Source organism: Alexandromys fortis, unplaced genomic scaffold (assembly GCF_014885135.2).
Source record: "Alexandromys fortis isolate MF-2015 unplaced genomic scaffold, M_Fortis_MF-2015_v1.1 scaffold_13, whole genome shotgun sequence".
Taxonomy (NCBI): Eukaryota; Metazoa; Chordata; class Mammalia; order Rodentia; family Cricetidae; genus Alexandromys; species Alexandromys fortis.
Genome location: NW_026067908.1, coordinates 3838514 through 3859790, shown reverse-complemented (window position 1 = coordinate 3859790; position 21277 = coordinate 3838514). Strand labels below are relative to the sequence as shown.

The 21277-nt window shown below is 40.2% G+C and overlaps 1 protein-coding gene across 4 annotated transcripts; it reads right to left on the bottom strand.

Annotated features, from left to right (window-relative positions):
- Positions 1-942: 942 nt before the first annotated feature.
- Btf3l4 (basic transcription factor 3 like 4) lies at positions 943-21191 on the bottom strand. Of its 4 annotated transcripts, none has more exons than XM_050136259.1 (6): positions 21040-21191; positions 17713-17779; positions 12832-12945; positions 5123-5324; positions 4206-4265; positions 943-2579 (listed from the first exon to the last, which is right to left on the bottom strand). In XM_050136259.1, the coding sequence occupies exons 2-6, from the start codon at positions 17764-17766 to the stop codon at positions 2533-2535; spliced, it is 477 nt and encodes a 158-aa protein (XP_049992216.1). In that variant the 5' UTR covers positions 17767-17779; positions 21040-21191; the 3' UTR covers positions 943-2532. The 4 variants fall into 4 exon arrangements, with proteins under 4 accessions (XP_049992216.1, XP_049992220.1, XP_049992217.1 ...); XM_050136263.1 differs by lacking the exon at positions 21040-21191 and adding an exon at positions 20736-20881; XM_050136260.1 differs by lacking the exon at positions 21040-21191 and adding an exon at positions 20348-20635.
- Positions 21192-21277: the final 86 nt, after the last annotated feature.

The window sequence follows — 21277 nt, the reverse complement described above, 5'->3', positions numbered from 1 at the left end:
GACACTCAGATATGAACTTTAGGTAGCTTGGCTTCTGAGTAAAATACTGGGGAATTAATCACAACAAAGACTAATAAGGCTTATTAACCTAGGTAAGCTGTGTGTCAAGGCAACCCATACGGGTGGCGCTGAGGACAGTTAACAGCCTAGAAAGTAACTTTCTGCCATGCTTTGGAAGAAATGCATATTCGCCTTACTCAGGCAGATTTCAAGACCTCTGCTTACATCTTAAAATTCATTTTACAGAGGAAACAAAGGCTTAGAAAGTACTATGAGCTGGGCATAATTCATATTGTAGTTCTGAATACAGCAACAAGCCATGGCTTTTAGAGTTGTCCTCTACAGCAGATCTGTGAGATTATCTTAAAACCTGTCATTTTCTTCAGTCCCAGGGTATCAGACATCCTCTTCTGGCCTCTTTAGGCATCCAAAAAAAAAAAAAAAAAAATGTGCACGGTACACAGACATACATGTAAGCAAACATCCATACACATAAAACAGCAAGAAAATAAAGATACCCCTAACAGATGACAAAATCCCTTCTTAGAGAATTCCCAAAATGAGATTCACAGAACTCCAAGAGCAGAAAAAAAGCCTGCACTTGGAAATATCTTACTGGACTGATGATGAGATTTAGAGTAGTTTGGTGATGTGAGTGGATAAGGCCACATGTCAGAATCTGGACCAGAAACACATTTCCTCACTTCCAGTACATTCTCTGTTCACCCACTACAGTGCTCACTGCTCTCTGCTCCACAATGTATGCCTTTGGGCAGTTAGAGGAACAAAATTCTGGAGTAATTACAGAGTAGGTACAGACACTGACCTAACAATGGATGAGATTATTTTAAACAATGACATGAGAATTCATTTGTGTATGGAGAGTAAAGGAAAAATAGGAAAGAAGGAACTGAAGACAAGTAACAGAAGCACTAGAGGAAGTTCTCCTCTTTTGTACTGTTATTTTATTATTATTTATTTTGTTAAGTCCATATATTATATAAAACATGACAGAAAAAAAATCAACAAAGTTTTAAAATAAATTGAAAATGTTTGGGTGAAAAGAACACAGGAGCTTTGCCTTCATGTCTATAGATCTCTCAGTATGCTGTTGGTCTTGCATCTTAAGTATTAAGGAAAGGTATCTAGCTTGAAACAAAAGTTGGCATGCTGCAAGGTTAAGGGGCAGTTAGTTTGATGATGGGCCAGGAAATAATAGATTCTTTAAACCTTATCCTAAAATATTGGCTATAATAAATGCTGATATGCATAACACAGGCTTTTATCAGATGCAAGAGGAAAACCTGAGTGAATGAATGTAACTTACCTCCAAGTCCTCTGAAAGGAGGTAAGCAAATAAATACTGTGTCTTACCACTGTCTCCCCCAAAGCATTGTTCTCAGCATGCAGGAGGGTGTTATGAGTAGCTACAATCAATCAGATCTACCCAGAGGTAAGTTCAGGGCCAAGAACAGGAGAGTGGCTGAAGAAATTCTCCTGTGGCCAGTACCGTTTTAGAGAATGCCCATTTATGCTAGGAGCTAGGTCTATAGCTTAAGTTCTTTTCATTCCAAAGGACAGTCCCAGTTTCAGCCTTGCTGAAAAAGAGAAACTTGTGCAGCTGATACTGACAACAGTAAGGAAACAGCTATGCCCGGCATAGTTATTTAGTAAGCACATGCTAGCTCTTTCAGTTTGAGATCTACCAAACCATCAATGTGAAGGGAAATCAAACACTGAAGATGGAGCTGTCCCTTGAGGTGAGGACAGAAAGAGGGTTAGGCACTCTCTCAACTCTGTATGGAGAACTTCCGTCTCAAGCTAAGCAGGAGATAAGACCATCTAAAGACTAAAATAAGGGCGGGGAGCAGCAGGAAGAAAGCTAATAAAAGAGCAGTTCTGGGTCTGACGAGGAAGTGAGTCGAAGGCAGCCACACCAAAGGTACCCAATTTATGATTCTGGCAGCAATCTGGTGGTAAGATATTTCAAGATTTTTCAATCCAGAGAAATGTATAAAAATATTAAAGTTAACTGAGCAAATTAACTTTAAAACCAAAAGTTAAAAACCAAACTTCCAACAGTAGGAATCTCCTAAGATCTGAAATCAAAGAAACTCACTTCATCAATTTTGTACAGTATTAGGAAAAAAAGTAACAAATGTAAAGATTTGTTTTATTTCTATTGGGGGAAGGAAGAGGATAGATATAACTGTTATCCAACTTTCTGTCCACCGTGTACACACATACCCACACACATACATATACATACACACCCAAAAGTTCCCCCCAAAAGCAAAAACCACCCTCAAACTGTATCAATACTTCATATTTTGACCAAAAGAATAGATCCTGGGAAGTGCAAAATGCAAAATCAAATGACCGAGAAATGCTGATCAAACAGCATTATTAATATACAAAATATTTATATTACTGAACTAGTAACAGGTGATGTTCTCCATGTCTGTAAAACTTTGGAACAACAGAGCTGATTGTTAAATCTAGTCCATGCCAGCTTCCAAAACCCAGAGGATTTTAGTTAGCTTCATTTTTCGATGCTTCATCAAAATTTTCTACAAGATCTGACAAAAAGAAGAAAAAAAAACAATAAACAAAATGCAAATGAGTCAAAATAATTGCAACTAGAATTAGTTAAAAAACAGAAAAGGCAGAAATGAACTAATGGCATTTTAGTAATAATGACTTTTATAAACAGTAATCTTAAGGAAATTGGACTTTAAAAATGTATGTAAAAATACTAAGGTGAAATATTTTTATGTCAGCTTAATGACAACAATTTTTAAAATTATTTTATTATTTTATGTGTATGGATGTTTTGCCTGAATGTATGGCTGTGTACCATGTGCATGCAGTACCTGAGGAGACCAAAAAGGGGTGCTGGATCCCCTAGAACTGGGGTAACAGATGGCTGTGAGTCACCATGTGAGTGCTGGAAATTGAACCCAGGTCCTCAGGAAGAGGCCAGTGCTCTTACTGATAATAAAGAGTGATTTCAATTTAATACATGCAGGCAACAGAGCTTTATGGAATATTTTCTGACTCTAAGTTCTGATTCTTTCTTATTCATTATATCCTATCACTGGGATTTCAGTCTGGACTCCCTGGTCTTTGTGATCTCTGTTAGAGAACTTAGACAGAAACACAAAGAAACAGCATAAAAGACCAGTACATTCATTTATAATAAAGTAGAGTACATACTCAAGGGGTCAGTGTGGTAAGTGTGGACAATGCTTGAGGGGCCATTGACTCAGACTACATTTTAGGCAGGTTGTATATTATTCTGAAATCTCCAGGACAAACAGCTTTTCTTTTCTTTTCTTTTCTTTTCTTTTCTTTTCTTTTCTTTTCTTTTCTTTTCTTTTCTTTTCTTTTCTTTTCTTCTCTCTTCTCTTCTCCTCCCTCCCCCTTCCCCCCTTCTGTTTTCTGCCCCCTTTGGTTTTTTAAGACAGTTTCTCCGTACAACAGCTCTGGCTGGAACTCACTATGTAAAACAGGCTGGTCTTGAACTCACAGAGATCTGCATGCCTCTGCCTCCCAAGTGCTGGGATTAAAGGCAGGCACCACCACCAACTGGCCAACAACAGCCTTTCTTGAGGGACTTTTTGTTCTGTTCAGGTAAGTAACAGCCCTATTTGGTTTGACACTGATAGAAGGCAATTGTGTGCCTTTGGTTCTCTATCAGATAATACAATAGTCTTTTATAAGGGTTAGCATTCCTGGAACCAGGCTTAGATAGTATTATATAATGGCAGTTTAGGATGTCATGTCTCTCCCATGAACAGGGATAGGGCTTAGGGGACATTTTCTGACCGGAAGTTCCACTCCTTGGTTTTACAGGCTGATGATTATGAGGGAAGGCTCCATCTCCAGTGTCTTCCAAGCCAGCTAATATCTAACTAGAAAGCTAACACTATCCATATCATTGTAAATCAAATGAAATTCGGTCAGAAAAATTCTGAAGTCATCTATGCGATAAGTAAAAGGAGATAAATTATTTTTTCTTAGTTTTATGTGCATGTGTGTGTGCGTGTAAAGGTCAGAGACAACCTGTGCAAGTTGGCTCTCTCCTTCCACAATGTGGGTCTCAGGGAAGAAATTCAAATTTGTCAGGCTTGGCACCAAGCATTTTTACTAGAACAGTCTTACTGGTTGGAGACAAATTTTAACACTAACAAAATGTCTTTTACCTGGAACGTCATCATCTTCTTCATCAATGTCTTCTGGTTTTGGTGCTTTACTATCCAATACTATAAAAAGTTTATATGAATATTAGTCGCTGAGAACAAAGAGCTCCACAGAACACCTCTAATACTTATCATCTCTCTGTCCAAACCTCCTATGGCTACTAAGTACAGTCAATCTAAAAGTCATTTCTGTGTTTTTGCTTAAGTAGCATTAAAAACTCGTAAATTAATTCCACTGTGCAGTAAAGGTAAAAGTTACATGCAAAATGAAGAATTTGAGAAGCCTGAACAAAGGTATTCTCCATATAAATATCTGAGACTTCCTAATTTGATCTAAGTAACTAGCTATGCAGTATGATCACATGACCACTGAACTACAAGACTTTTTGATGGTTAGAGAGACAAGACATGCATGAAATCAACACCAACTTAAAAATTCAGAATTTATGATTACCATGTTTGTAATGATAATCATAGTAGCAATTGACAATACTGTATCTAAATATTCTATAATACACACTATTAGTTAAAAAAGCAAACTATAAGTTTTATGAAGCACACAAGTGGTGATATAGAAATTATAAGAAGTATGTACTGAGGCAAATTCTTTCCGTTTAAGAAAGACACTTTATATTTATTTATGTATTTATTTTGAGACAGGGTCTCTGGCACAGGCTGGACTCAACTTCCCTAAACAGCTGAGAATAACCCTGAACTTCTGATCCTTCTGCTGGAATTACAAGCATATGCCATCATACCCAATTTATTTACTGCTAGGGATCGAACCAAAAACTTATGCATAATAGGCTAGGAATCTGTCAACTGTGCTACATCCTCAGTTTCCGACGGGATGTTTTTAAAATTATTAGGTTTCTTAATTAAAGCAGGGAAGAAGGAAAGTACTGACTTGAAATACATACCTTGCCGTGGGAACTGCTCAGCTAACTTTCTAAGGCTTGTTAAGCTGTCAGCACCAAGCTGACTTAGTATTCCAGGAAGCATTTCTGTGATTGGTTTGGCTTCTGCATGACCAGTAATTGCAAAGGTGTTAGCGGAGAGGGAAGCTTGGACTTTGGGGTTGTTGAAATGAATAACTGTTCCATCATCTTTAATCATGTTCACCTGTATGGGCACAGAAAACAATGAATTTCACATGCTAGATTCAAATAAAAATAGCTTAAAAACATTTTTATCAATTATGGCACTTTACACAGTAGCAATCCCACAGCAGTAATTAGCTCAGCAGTGAATATGGCATACAAAGATCCTTGCTATGGAGCCAAGATTACTAGAATTGTTAAGAAAGTCACCCAGGCCTCAAGGTGGAAGAAGTTCATGACCACTTTTTTGTTTATTTGTTTGAGACACGGTTTCTCTGTGTTGCCCTGGCTGTCCTGTAACTCAAGAGAGCTGCTTGCCTCTGCCTCCCAAGTGCTGGAATTAAGGCATGTGCCACCACCACCTGGCTTTTAAAAAATATTTTTATTATTGTATATGTGCATATTGGGGAGTGCACATGCTGAGGTCAGAGGATCTAAGCAGGTCATCAGGCTTTTGAAGAGTATCTTGTCCACCACTAATTATTATTATTTTTTAAATCAGACACAAGGGTCTTGTGATTTCCTCCAGTAGCTGGGGCTACAGGCGTGTTGCTAGTTTGTTTTTCATGCTCTGTTCTGGGGTACTCTGGGTATTCCAGGTGCTAAACTAAATCCATCCCTACCTCTTTACTTTTTACTTTGAGATAGATTCTTACTGAGTTGCCAGGCTGGCCTTGAATCTGTGACCCTCCAGCCTCAATCTTCTAAGTATCTGGGACTACAGTCCTGTGCCTACAGGCTTGACAATTTTCTTTAATTCTTAAATATACCTTCTCACCACCTTCACTAATTTCTGTCAACAAAGCTCTCCCACTAACTCACTCTCCAGGAAATGCTTTGTTAATAACCAGAAGGCCTTTAACATCATCCTGCCATTATTTCTTGAGCTTTTACCAATTGGATCTGCTATTTACATTGTTATTTCTCTCTCATGTATTTCCTTTCTGAATTTTTTGGTTTGGTTTGATCTCATTTACACAAGTTAAATGTGTAAATATTCCACCGTGTGATTGATTCCACTATAAAAGTCACCTTGGCGATAACTACTTATTATATAAGGTCAGGAGAGTGACACTTCAGAGGCACAGAACTACTACACTTGTCCCTGGGGGCAGAGGTGGGGGGGGCAGGGAGTGTCTCTCTGTGAGTTCAAGGCTAGCCTGGTTTACAGAGCTAGTTCCCAGGACATCCAGGGCTACACACAGAAACCCTATCTCAAAAAAAAAAAAAAAAAAAAAAAAAGGCTTTAATCTTATACCCTTCCTTTTTTTGGCACTGCACTGGACTGTATCTGAGGAGATCTTTTTTTTTTTTTTTTTTTTTTTTTTTTTTAGACAGGGTTTCTCTGTGGCTTTGGTTCCTGTCCTGGAACTAGCTTTTGTAGACCAGGTTGGCCTCGAACTTAGTTAAAAGCCAGCCCTGTGGTGGTGGCACACACCTTTAATCTCAGCCCTGGGGGGGGGGGGGGCAGAGGCAGGCACATCTTTGTGAGTTCAAGGCCAGGACAGGCTCCAAAGTTACAAAGAAACCTGTCTTGAAAAAAAAAAACAAAACAACAACAACAACAACAAAAAAGCCTTGGAGACCTGGGAGGTAACAGTGGATATCAAGGGAGTTGCCCTGGATCTACTCTGGAGTCCCATAGTTTACCAAGAATAAAGGAAGAATGGTACCTGTGTTTCCTAAATCACTAAATCACATGACTCAGTAAAGGATTTCTACAAACACTTTTGGGCATAAAAAATGGTAACATTGGAATTTGAGACATTCTTGACTTATAGACATTAAAATCATAACTGATTTGAAATCTGTATTATTTTTTATGCTAGAGAAGTAAATACAGAGAACAGTGCTCTTGGTTAAACACTATACCCCAGGACAGCTGGTTAAGTATGGACTAAGTACTTGAAATGAACTAGAGTTTCTCAACTTACTGTTTGGTTTCCTTCCTACTGTGCCATCCTTATGCTTAAAACATTCATTTGTTTATATAAAACTCTAATTCTAAGCAAGCTTGTCAAACATTTGCCTCAGAATATAGGTCAAATGGAAAAGAAACAACATTACAGATATGTGGAGAATATATATATATATGATCATATCTTTTGGATTTTCTTTCTGTCTGGGCTCCTCTCCCAGAGGTTGCAGGTGTACATCCTGATACATGTTTCCTCAGTACAATGCTGTCACACTTGAGGGTGACAAGTGAGAGGAGCGCTATTTCAGACCGTGGGTAAATTTATTCATGACTGTTTTAAATGGGGTGGAATAAAGGAAGCAGCTGCTTGAATAGAAAGGTCCAGAAGAGTGGAAAGTTAATCTTAGAAAATAGAGAATGCAATACTAGAAAATAAAGGCCAGAATATTTCATTTCTGTTGCGATTTCCTTCCACCCTACTAAGCAAATGGCAGTTATATAAGGCTCCTGGGCACAGCTGTGAGAAGCAATCAAAGGATGAAATACAGGGCTAAGCATGATCGGTTCTCCTGCTTTTTTAGTCAGGAGGATTCACAAAGCAACTAGTACACGTTTTATATGTGTTTAAGTCATGCAATGTATACATACATACAAAGGACAGCCATCTTGCAGGCCTCAAACTTGTAATTAATGAATTTCCCTTATTCTAAGACAGACTCTAGGTATACTCTCTGGTCATAGTGTTTCTGAAAATAATTATATGATTTGTTTTGTTAAAGTCAGAGTGTCACTATGTAGCCTTGGCTAGCCTGGAACTCACTATGTATACCAGGCTGGCCTCAAACTCACCTAACTCTGCCTCGTGCATGCCTGATTAAAGGCAAGGGTCTCCACGACCAGCTCATTACATGTTTTCATGCATGCATGTAATGCTGTAGAGCTTTTTTTCCTTCCCCTCACAAGAAGCTGGAGTTAATCCAAAACTACATGAGTAAGTCATGGTATATATAGTATTCTACATACTTCTAATCTAATTTGCAAAAGTTATGTAAGCAAAAGTCTTGCTACTGAAAAGATCAACTTCAGAAAGAGAAAAAAAAAGTAAAACTTTTTCATCTTGTTGAAAACTTTACAGTTGCTACTTTATATAATTAATTATTTCATGTATATTTTCTTATACATAGAGTTTGTGAAGACAAACAGATAACGCTGGAGATGGACAGGAAGTGTGCACGTGGCAGCACTAATTCTCTGTGTAGTTCTGGGGCTGAGACTCCTCAAGAAACTAGGACTAAGTGGGAGTGGTGGTGTGTGGGGTTTTTTGTTTGTTTGCTTTGTTTTTTTCAAAACAGGGTTTCTCTGTAGCTTCGTAGTCTGTCCTGGAACTAGCTCTTGTAGACCAGGCTGGCCTCGAACTCACTGAGATCCGCCTGCCTCTGCCTCCTGAGTGCTGGGATTAAAGGTGTGCGCCACCACCACCTGGTGAGTGTTGTGTTGTTTTAATCTCAGCTCAACACTAGGAAGTTAAGGAGGAAGAGTGTGAATTTGAGGACAACCTATTCTTCATAGCAAGATCTTGTATTTTTTTTTTAAAGAAAGAACTAGAATGACAATATCAACAAAAGGAATTAACAACATAGTTTAAGTATATAAGAGCTAAGAGTAATTCAGTGATGGAATACTTAGCTAGTATGCATGAAGTCCTGAATTTGACTACCACAGTATGAATGCATGTCCGCACATACACACACACTCATGCGGGAGGGGGAAAGAGAGGGAGGCAGAAAGAGAGAGAATATGTAACTTTTCTTTCTATAAATGTCTGATTGTAGCTGGATGGAGGTGGTGCACACCTCTAATCCCAGCACTTGGAAGGCAGAGACTGGCAGATCTCTGAGTTTGAGGCCAGCCTGGTCTACAAAGCAAGTTGCAGGACAGGCTCCAAAAAGCTAAAGAGGAACCATGTCTCGAAAAACAAAAACACAACAAAACAGAAAAAAAGTCTGATTGCTACCAGAAAGACTTCTTTGAAGAAATCACGTCTACATGAAGATCTGAAAGAATAAGAAATGGCAGTATCCTTGGAAAAACTAAGGAAATTTCTTTTATCCTTGATGTCACTGACACTGAATTATCCACGGTAGGTGCTGTATAACCCAGGCCAGAAGACAGGTTTACTTTCTTTCTGGGTGGTGGGGGGGAGTATGTGGAAGGCACAGAGAGGAAAAGGTTAAAAATAAGAAAATACAACTGAAAAGATCAAAAGCTAGCTAGCTTATCCTAGTATGAACTCATGTTTTTAACATTTCTTAGTTCAAACCTAGAATTCCAGTCCTTGTTATCTGTGATCCACAGGCTGGTGGAATGCTGCAAGCACTACCGCCTTCATCCGTAACTATTAACTCAGCAGGAGCTAGGAAGCTGAGAGGGAATGATACTTATATGGCTAGCCGTCTAACAGTTTCCCACAAGATTATAAGTTAGAAATGACAGAGGCTATGAATAACACTTTCTGCACCACCTCTGGGAAAATGGTTAGTACACAGTACAAATGCACGGAGTGTTGACTACCATTAAGCTCTTTAGTGTGACAATTTCAGTTACAACAGACTCATGACCTCAGCACAGCATTACAAGTTTTATAGCAGTTTAAAGAGATCAACAATTACTAACTAGGGATCAGTAATAGAGTGCTTGCCTAGCCCTGGGTTGAATTTCCAATACCTCAAAACAAAAATCAAATTATTATGTCCTTATTTCACTATGAAACATTTATTTTAATAAATTGTAATTTGAAGGGCCACAGGAGCTGGAAAGATGGTTAGTTGAGTAAGATCACTTGCCATTGTAAGCATTAAGACCTGAGTTCAAATCCCCAAGACCCATATAAAAAGCTGGGCATGACTGTAACTGTAACCTGTGGGCTGCCAGCCTAGCTCCAGGTTCAATAAGATGTCCTGTCTCAAAGGAACAAGACAGAAAATGATAGAGGAGGATAGCTTCCACAAAGTCATGGCACACTGCCTGGTTCTGTGTCAGCTCAACACAGCTAGAAGAAGGAGCCTCAGCTGAGTAAACGCCTCCATGAGATCCAGCTGGAAGGCATTTTCTCAATTACTGATCAATGGTGGAGGGCCCAGTCCATTATGGGTGGTGACATCCCTGGGCTGGTGGTCCTGGGTTCTATAAGAAAACAGATCGAGCAAGCCATGAGGGGAGCAAGCCAGTAAGCAGCACCCCTCCATGGCCTTTGCATCAGCTCCTGCCTCCAGATTCCTGCCATGTTTGTCCTCATCTCCCATCATGGAAACATCTCTTTGCAGCACAGGAAGGCCATTACAGAAAACCACAACCAATCAAAATAGCACAGTCCCTGTGGTTACATCTACAATGCACTCCTACACCTGAGACTTGAGAATCACTGCAGAGAGAGCATGGAAAGATTAAATGGGCCTAAGTTTTGAATCTTATGCATTTATTTTTGGTATTGTTAGTATTAAACCAGGGACTCAGGCATGCTGGCAAGTACTTCAACACTGAGCTATATCCTCCAAGAGAAGTCTGAAGGAACTTAGGTTTTGAAGTGTCTTTGTTCTCTTAATATATACATGATCGAGAGTATCTGTCTGAAACCCATCACTCCCCACCCCAGACAGGGTTTCTCTGTGTAGTCCTGTCCTGCGACTTGCTCTACTGACCAGGCTGGTCTTGAACTCTGAGATTAAAGGCATGTGTCACCAGACCTGGCTTGTCTGAAATTTTAGGTCAATGCAAACATATAAAAGCTATGGGGCCAGTGAGATGGCAAAGCAGGTGCCCAACGGCCTGAGTAAGACTGCTGGGACCCACACAGTACATCATAACCAACTTTTAAAATTTTTCCTTTGATCTCCACACAACACCGGCCCTCACCATGATAAACAGATATTTTAAAAGATAATATATAAAATCTTTTAACGGCTCAGAAAAAAATTGAAATTAGACATGCAAATCACAGCCTAATCTTTATCTAAGTAAGAATTCTGTCACCTCAAGCTGAAAGGAGAAAAAAAAAATGTGTCTTATATTTTCTATCTTATCAATACTAATTGTGACAGTAGATTTAAAGGAGGTTAATTTGCTCATTTGCATGTGTATGCATGGTGGGGCACTCTGTCACTTCATGCCTTGTCTCTAGGACTCTATTATCAGTAATTATCCATTAAGAATACAGTGTACAGGCAGTGATGCACACCTTTAATCCCAGCACTCCGGAGGCAGAGGCAGGCAGATCTCTGTGAGTTCGAGGCCCACATACTCTACAGAGGGAGTTCCAGGACAGTCAAGGCTACACAGAAAAACTGTCTTGAAAAAGTAGAAAGAGAGGGAAAGTAAGAAAGAAAGAAAGAAAGAAAGAAAGAAAGAAAGAAAGAAAGAAAGAAAGAAAGAAAGAAAGAAAGAAAACCTCAGTGATAGCCAGGTGGGATGGCACACATCTTAAATCCTAGCATTCTGGAAGCAGAGGCAGGGAAATCTCTTGAGTTCAAAATGGGTCTGGTCTACATAGTTAAATTCCAGGCTAGCTGGAATTACATAGAAAAACCCTGTCTCAAAAACAAAAACAAACAAACAAAAATAAAAACAAACAAGAGAGAGAGAGAGAGAGAGAGAGAGAGAGAGAGAGAGAGAGAGAGAGACCAAAGCATCAACATTCACTTCTTTCTGATTTCCAGCTAGATGCCAGCATCCTTGTGTTCCTGCCCAGGTCTTCTCCATCATGATGAACTGTACTCTCAGACGAGGAGTCAAAATAAACCCTTCCTTCAAGATGCTTTTGTCAAGCATTTTGCCATAGCAATGAAAAAAATAATGAATATATTACACTTTTAAAAGTTATCATTTTTGAAAAAAAGTTATCATTTTTGAAAGAGCAAATAAATCCAATCAGCTGAGTATAATCACAGCACTATGGTGGTAGAGGCAGCTATCCAATGAGACAATACTTTAAAAAAATAAAAACAAACCAGGCGTAGTGGTGTACAACCTTAATCCCAGCCCTTGGGAGGCAGAGGCAGAAAGATCTCTGAGTTCAATTCCAGCCTGGTCTACATAGTGAGTGAGCCCCAGGACAGCCAGGACCACACTGATAAACCTTGTATCAAATATTCCAAAATAAATAAATAATAAAAATAAGAAAGAAAGGGGGAATCAAATCCATATAAAGCTACAGCTAGTTTTTGGATAATGCAATAGAGACTTTGAGTACAGAAAAGTGAATTTAGAGTAGAAGTAAATACTAAGGAGGCAAGATCACAAGTTAGAGGCCAGTCCAGAATACAGAGTGACCCACAGAAAAAAGTATAAAACAAAACAGAAAAATCTTAGCTTAAAGTTCAAGAATAGTTTCATAATTGTCACATATGCAAATACCTTAAGTCTGAAAGTCTGAAGAAAATCCCTAACTACTTACTAAAACCATTTTGTCCTCAGAGAAAATTCACTCACTATATTCTTTCAAAGACATGCATGAAATAAAGATTTTTCCAAGCTAGCATTTTAATTGGAAAAGTCAAAAGAACTGTGTGTGTGCCATTGTATTTCCCTATAATTTGGACTCCCAAAGTATCCATACCTCTTCAATACCAGCTATATTGTTCACAGCCAGTTTCTTTAGAGAACTCTGAAGCTTCTTGTCATCAGCAGTAGCTGTCCTATGCACCACCTTCTTCTTTCTGCGAGCTGTACCCTGGAAAATAATCAGAGGTGTCAATATGCATAGCAACTGGCAAGAGTAATCACATCCTCCTGGTTCACAATCTAAAATCCACATTGGAAAAAACAGCACCAGTGATTAACAAGAGCACGGAGTTGTGATATTCAGCCAACACCTGAAGGGCGGCTGTAGTCAGTTCTTATTTTATCATTTCAATACATTATGTTTCAAAATATTATTTGGGTTTTATTTTTGGTTCTTCGAGACGGGTTTCTCTGTGTAGCTTTGGCTGTTCCTGGAACTCACTTTGTAGACCAGGCTGGCCTTGAACTCAGAGATCCACCTGCCTCTGCCTCCGGAGTGCTGGGGTTAAAGGCATGTGCCCCCCACTGCCCAGCAAAATATTTGTTAACAGAACTCAATTTATAACTCTTAAGACGATGGTCTTGTGTGCTTTATAACAACTTTAAAGCACTGTATGCTTTCATAGAATTCCTGTCAGTCCCTGCCAATAAAGTCTTAAGATGATCCAAAATCTTAGAAGCTATTATATATTGAGAATTAAATCCCTACTGTGTGAGTATTCCAGAGTCTGAGAATCCAGGAATGAAAAAAAAACAAGATTTTACTTAAGTTCTTATATTACAATAAAAGGGAAGTATCATCAAGTACTTAAATCACTTCAAACAGGGTAAGGGTATGAAAAAAAAAACCCACAAAACAAAACTAGAATGGTGAAAGAGCAAAGCATAATTTTACTAGAAATGAGACCCCCGATCAGGGAAGAGTAATCCAAGCAGAATGAGACAAGACTGAGCTTGTCTTCTGGACAGAGGGGCCAGTGCAGCTAGAGCAGAGTCAACAATGAGGAAGAGGTAAGTGAAGCAGACAGACATACAAGGGTCACATCACGTAGATTAGGATCTCATGGGCAGGTGTTTAATTTTATTCTAATAGAAAGCTATTAACAGAGACCTCATCTGACCTGTTTATTTCCATCTAAGTTTGCTATAGAGAAACTGAACATGGAGGCTATGTGACCAATGAGGGGGCTGGTGTACAAGTATGGTGAGAGATGAGAAATGGTTACAGGTCAGACTGTCACAAGAGACAAAGTGACCTTTGACGGGTTAGATGTAGGACATGACAGTATGTCTTAGGATTTTGGCCTGAAGTTAAAAATAATACTATGTACTAAGTCAAGAAAAGTTCATTTCTCTATTGATAAATAGATATACAGGGATGGCGATATGGCTCGATGGGTAAGCACACTTGTTGCTCTTCTAGAGGATGGTAGCTCAAATCCTAGCACTCATGTCAGGCAATTCACAAGGCCCTAGAACTAGCTTCAGGGGATCCAATGCCCTTTTCTGGCTCCTGATGACATCAACAGACACAGAGACACATATACACATCTAAAATTTTAAAAAGAATAAAATACATTTTCCATTAAAAACTATTTAAAATTAATGTATTAAATTTCTGAGCCAATTTATAAACACGTAACCAACATCAGAGCTGAAATACTACCGAAAGCATAAGTTATGATGCTAGCTCTTTCTGAACTAAGAGTGATAGACAAATGGGGTCTTTAATCTTTTGGTAGTTCCTGCAGTAGCCCCCAGGGACTCCGCCTTACAGAAGAAAGGCCAGGGTTTCCTGCCTCAGCAATCTCAGTGGGAGAAAAAAGTTGCAAAGGTTCTGATGACATCCAGTTGCTAACAGAACACTTTACACAGATGGCCATTTATTTGGGAAGCATTCCTGACTCAGGAATAGCTTAGCTGCTTGCTCTGTAGTTTTGTTTGAGCAGTGTTGAGCTAGACAGCGAGGCAACCCTGCTTCTGCCTGCCCTGTGCTGTGATTACAGAGTGTGCCACCAGGCAGAGCTGCTCTATTGAAAGAAAGGTCTTCAGGTAATTCAACCAAGCTACTACATAAGTAGTATACATACACCTGTAATCCCAGCATGCAAAAAGGCAGAGAGGATTGCTTAAAAGTTTGAGGCCAGTCTAGTCAACATACCAAATTCCTAGACTTCAGAGTGAGACTCTGTCTCAAAAAATTCAACAGGTCTACACACTTATCAGTCTAACAATCTTCTTTCATCTTCTAGATTTTATAGTTGATAAAAGACAGTCTCAAATTCTAAAATCAAAGCCTGGGAAAGACCTTCAATTCTTCTCTCTGCCCTTCATCTGCCCACATCCCATCTGTCATTAAATCATGCCCGTCCAGCCTCTAAATTTGTGTCCCATGTTGTACAATAGCATCTAGACTGTTCTCCACTTGATCCCATTCTCCACACTGCTACCAGTTCTAAAACAGCTCTCATTTTGTCCTTTTTTTGTTGTTTTTTGAAGACAGGCTTTCTCTGCATAGTCAACAGTTGTCCATTGCGGATGAATAATAACCTGAGCTCCTTAGAATCGCATATAAAAAGTATGATGAAGCCCAAAGTACTTGCTCATCTCATCCCTACCATTTTCTATCCATTATATACTCTAAACTAGCTGTCCCAACTAAAGCCAGCCATTATAAAGCTCCATATTTTCTCAGCACTCCATGGGCCTTTGCACATATGCAAATGACAATCCCCATTTTAGCCTACCCCCTCTAACCCTTTCACCTGGTCTAGTGATGAATTCTTATTTATCCTTTAAATCCCAGCATGACTTTCCTAAGTAAAACACTTTGTTCTTCATTACAATACTTGATAATCTTCATTGTAACTGTGAGCATGACTTTCTTCCATGTTGAGCTATGTCAATGTCAAAAGCAAGAAATCTTGTTTATTTGCTATACCTGGTATAAATTAAGTATTCAGTTAACAGTAGATAAATTAATGCATGTACCAATCACTACATTAAAAATACATAATTATGGGACTGGGGATATGACTCAGTAGATCAAGCACTTATGTCAAGCATAAGGAACTGAGTATGGACAACCAAAACTGGGGATGGCAGTCACAACTGCAATCCTTGGAAGGGAGAGACAAGATTCTGGAGGCTCACTGGCTAGCCAGTCTAGTGGAATAAGGAAGTTTCAGGCTCACTGAGAAACCATCTCAAAAAATGCAGTGGGGCTGGTGAGATGGCTCAGTAGCTTAAAGTGCTTATGACCAAACCTAATAACCTTAGTTCAATCCCCAGAACTCACATGGTAGGAGTGAACTAATTCCTGCAAGTTGTCCTCAGATCTCTACGTGTGTGTTACACGTTTGCAGTCATGCATGTATTCATGTGCACATATGTATGTCCACACACAAAGTAACTATAAAAAATAGGGTAGTGAGGCATAGAAGATATATGATGCTCACCTCTGGCCCCCACAAATACATGTGTCTGTAAGCATACACACATGCATAAACCACCCACTAAATAATAAAAGTAATTGTGATAGGTGGGCATCAGGCCCTTCCAGACTTATCTAGTTGTTACAAACCTCTAATTTTGCATATGTTACAATGTGAGCATTACAGCTAACAGTGTGTTAATATGACTTCACATCATCTAATTTTATCACCATCAGAAGAAAGTACTGGTCACTTCTTTCTCCCTCGACTGCCTCTACCCAAGAGCTGTGGTTATGCTCAATGGAACGCATGGTAACACCTATTAATAGCCTCCTATCTGCCCTTTCTCCATAGTGATCCACAAATAAAGTATTGTTCTTTCTCTCTTTTGCAAACATTGTACTAGGCAAAGATGAGGGTACAGTAGTCTTCTTGAGTCTCAGGCCACAACTGAAGGGAAATCAAGGTTTTGGGGTTTACAACCTCCTGAGGCTTTAAAGTATGTGGAATAGTAAACTTATGTTCATGTTCAATGGCATGGAAGAAAAAGTAGGCATTTAGAAGGAAAACCTGGCAATCCACAAAATGTATATTCACTTTAAACATTCCCAGTTATGCACTTAACCACATGGAAGTTACATTTAACCAGGATAAGGTAACCCTAACATCTATCATTCCCTACAAGAGGCATAACAGCTACCATTTTACATTTGTTTACCACTTACCTTGTGTCAGATACCATGTTAGGTGTTTATAAACAATGCTCTACTTATTTATTTATTAAGTTTTTTGAGACAGGGTCTCACTATATAGCCCTGGTTGTCCTGGAACTTACTCTGTAGACCAGGCTGTCCTCAAACTCAGAGAGCCATCTGCCTCTGCCTCGGATTAAAGGTGTGTACTACCACCGCCTGGTCAATGTTCTAATTTTTGGAAGCATTTTAAATAATTATTTCTATTTTGCGGATGAAAACAATGAAAATCTTACCAAGACGAGGTAACTTACTCATGTCACATAAGCAGATGTTGAAATCTGGGATTCAGGACTGGGAGATTGGCTCAATGGGCAAAGCACAAGCATGAGGACCAAAGCCAGGCGGGTGTGGCGGCCCCTATAATCCCTGCATGTGGGAAGTGGAGCCCTTGGAAGCAGCTGGCAAGAGATTCTGCCTTGATATGTAAGAGGGAGAACAAATGAGGACGACCTCGTCCCACGTCACCCCTGGGCCTCCACATGCATGTGCACTTGCACACGCGCAAATGCCCACACACATACCAAAATTACAATGTGGGGACTCAAACAAAGGGGTCTATTTTCACTGCCACCAGAGAGAAAGTCCTCTGGTCACATGTTTTAGAACTAAACAAATTATTATCAAACAGGAATGTGGCCTGATTTTAATCACTGACAATATTCTGAACTCAATGACCACCAATACAAAGTAGTAATTCTACCTCGCAATCATACGTTCTCCTACCGGTTTGTCTTACACCACACTCACCTTGCCCCCTATCCGGACCTGAGCTTGAAGTTTGGCTAACTTTTCTTGATTCATGCTCTTGGTAAATCTAGGGGGGGAAAATAGATTTGTTAAATTTAGTTTTACCAAAGTTAAAGACTTATTTATATAAACAATACCTTTTGCTTCACTGAGCTTGTAATATGCATTAACATCATGGTCTTATAATACTATCTATATTAGTAATAGTGACAACCTGTTCTAGCTTCACATACCAATTTAAAAAAAAATTAAACATCACACGGGAGTCAAATATACAAATGGCAAATGAATGGGATTCAAAGTTGCCTATTTAAAGATCCTTTCTTAAAACATGACAAAGTCTTCTGGCATTCAGAAAAACCTAACCAATTATGAAATCCCTGTAGGCAGCAGGCTTTTTCTTCCAAAGACTTTCAAAGCAGAGAACAGTTACCAAATGTTATTAGCAAAACCTTCAAGTAGACTGTTTTCTCTGGAATCACATTCTGTATTTCTTATAAAGGATAAATAATATGACACAAAGAAAAAAGGCTAGACAAAGAAGAAATTGAAGAAATTAACAATGGGCTGTCAAAATACAAGCAAGTCACGTCCTCTATTCAAGGTCAGATGTGTTAATAATGGGAAACTACCAGATTTTCAAACGCTCCCTGATTCAGCAGCCCTCGAGTTCACTCTAGGCCTTGCAGGGATAGAGTTTGTCACACTTAACAAGATATTATTGCATATAGGGTAAACTGTTTCATAGCACAATGTGACAGAAATGTATCTTGGCTACATTAATACTGAGTTGGTGATAAGTTTTTATAGCAAATTTTGACTTTTGAAAATTCTAAGGCTATTATAAAATCATAAATTCTAGTCTGGTCAGTGACTCTCCTGCTAAAGAAAACAACATTTCACACTAGAATCAAATATACTCTAATTCAACAGTCCTGTTTGACTTGTTCTGTGGCTCTCCAGATCATTACTGAGATGTGAAGGAGGGAATAAGGGAATAGGGTATTATTAAACTTTTTTTTTTTTTGCTCATTTTCTAACCTTGTAATTACATCATTCAGATGAGGATACCATTTTTTTTTACATTTGAAAAAGAAAAAAAAAAGAATCAAAGATCCTGTAAAGTACTAACCATTCTGAACTGGCATTGAACTTAGGGAACTGACCTGTACATATCACTGCTGTAAGGCTGAATCCATTTCCCAAATAAAAATTAGAACCTATGGCTTTTCAATTTGCTCAACACTTATCACGATGGTCCTGCAGCTACAACTCTTGTATGGGAGGAGTTGTGTGAAGAATCCAAACAGTCTTAGATGTGTCATGACTTAAAACTTGCCAATATGAACCTCAATCTTGTATTCAAATATTCACAAAAGAACTAACGTTTATTTTCCTCACAGGACTACAGCCATGAAGGTATAGTGAAATAACGAAGAACTTAAGGAATTTCTTGCAGAAAGAAGGTCAAGAGAAAACATTAGAACTAAACACAGGACAAGCCCTTTGGGACTATTCTGCATTTTGAGTAACAATCCCAAAGAAGAGAGATAGAAAGACAAGACAAAGAATCCAGATTTGTTTGAAGCAGAAGCAAAGACAAAATTCTTTTCTTATGTTGTGGATGAAGAATGATTCCATTCCAGGTGGCCAGGATAACAGAGTCAAGAAATCTTATTCTAAGGAGTACGTTGGAAAAAAGAGGGAAATCTTAGGGAGCCTGGGAGCTTAAAAACAGCAGAGGGAGAAATGTGGCCTTTTGTCTCTCAGTTGCTGGGCCCTGTAGGACTCAAGTAGGAAGAGATTCAGACTCATCTGAGACCTCACCAGTCACCGGGTTCAGCCTCTACTTGATATCTTTAATGTACCTGTCATTCTTACTTGATGTGTGATGTCATCTCAAAGATCTGTTAGTGCAGCAGGGCATAAATTAACAAAACACTTAGCCTTCTTTTTAGTTTAACAGAAAATGGAGGCCTGGAAAGTTCCCTTTTGTGTCCCAAAGGGAGAAGTGACTTCCCAGGGCCACATGACCACTGAACTGAGTCTCCAAGAATCCTTTTCACACTTTTCGCACGGACTTCCGAAAGAGTATGAGATGAATCAATATTTATTGAACGCCCAAGTATTTTCCCATGCATGTTTACACAAAGAAAAATAATCTGTGCTTTCAGCCCGGACTTTTGATGTGAGAGTTCTCTAACAGTAGCAAAAGCTGTGGCATCAGAAAGCCCAAGGTTTTACCTAACTCAGGGCTTCGGAAAGGTATTTAACTTCTTTGAACTCATTTGTTTCTCCTGCATTACGAAAAGTAAACCCACCACGTACTTTACTGAGTTGAAAGATAAAAGCTTAGATTATCAAGTTAACGTCAGATACTTAATAGTTGGTAACTAATGTTACCACTCTTCCAGAGGACCACTGATGATATAATGAAAGAACGTGGGAACGGAAGTTGAAACCGCCATTCACCAACTGTGTAACACTGTGCCTGGCGATCAATCATCAGCGTAATGAGGTTATAAGGATGGGCTGTCCCAAAACCAAGGTAGACGTGTAAACAAACACTGCCATTAGAAAGTGAAGAGCGCTGCAACCTAGCTGGGGCCCGAGAGGTTGGGGGCCGGGTGCTAACCTCAGTTTCCCTATCCGTAGATTGGAAGGAGCAAATGGGATGACAACAGACAAGCTGTACAAAGCTCAAAGCGTCTGACATTGTTGTTGTGAATAATGAGTGACGGCACGAGGAGGGCTCGACCCTCCTGGGACTGGACCTGCGGGGCCAGAGCCCGAGCCCGGGCCCTCCAGAGCGGGCGATGGTGCTGGGGACCTTCCCTCAGGTGCCGACCCCCAGCTGCGCCGCCCGTAACCGACAGGCCGGGCCGGCCGCCTCCGCCCCCACTCGCCGCGCCACGGCGGAAGTGGCAGCCCGAGCGGACGGCGGGTGTCGGAAGGGGAGGGCGGGGGGAGACCGTGCGCAGCGGCCCGAGGCCGTGGGGTGGCGGGCCCGCCGGGGGTCTCACCTGCAGCGGGGAGGGTCCTCCAACACCAGCACGCGGCAAGAGCAAGATGGCTGCCTTAGCTGAGACAGAGAAAGACCGCGGCGGGGGCAGCGGCGGGAGCGGCCCACGTGACGCACGGCTCCGCCTCGCCCGCGGGAGGCGGGAGTTGGGGGTGGGGAGGACATGGCCGCCGCGCGCCTCCCAACTACAAAGCCCAGCCTGCCTCGCGCACCCCAATATTCTGATTGGCGGCGGGTGCTGGGGCCGCGTTGCATCCTGGAGGTGGCCGTCCGTCCCCTCTGCGCCCCATAGTGTCTGCGCTTACCTTTTGTCTTGGACCTAACGGAGGGACGGCCTGGAGTTTAGTTTGGGTGTATACTTGGTTGGGATGTTGTTCACTGATGGGCTCTTCTAGTACCAAGAGGGAAAGTCGGGAAATGTTGACTTGTTAGGTTGTAGAACGGAAAGACATACTCGACCCAAGACAGAAACCAACAGATTTAACGGAAAGAAGCGCTACACTTAAGTCATTGTAGTGACTTATGTTCCGGTTCCCTAGGATC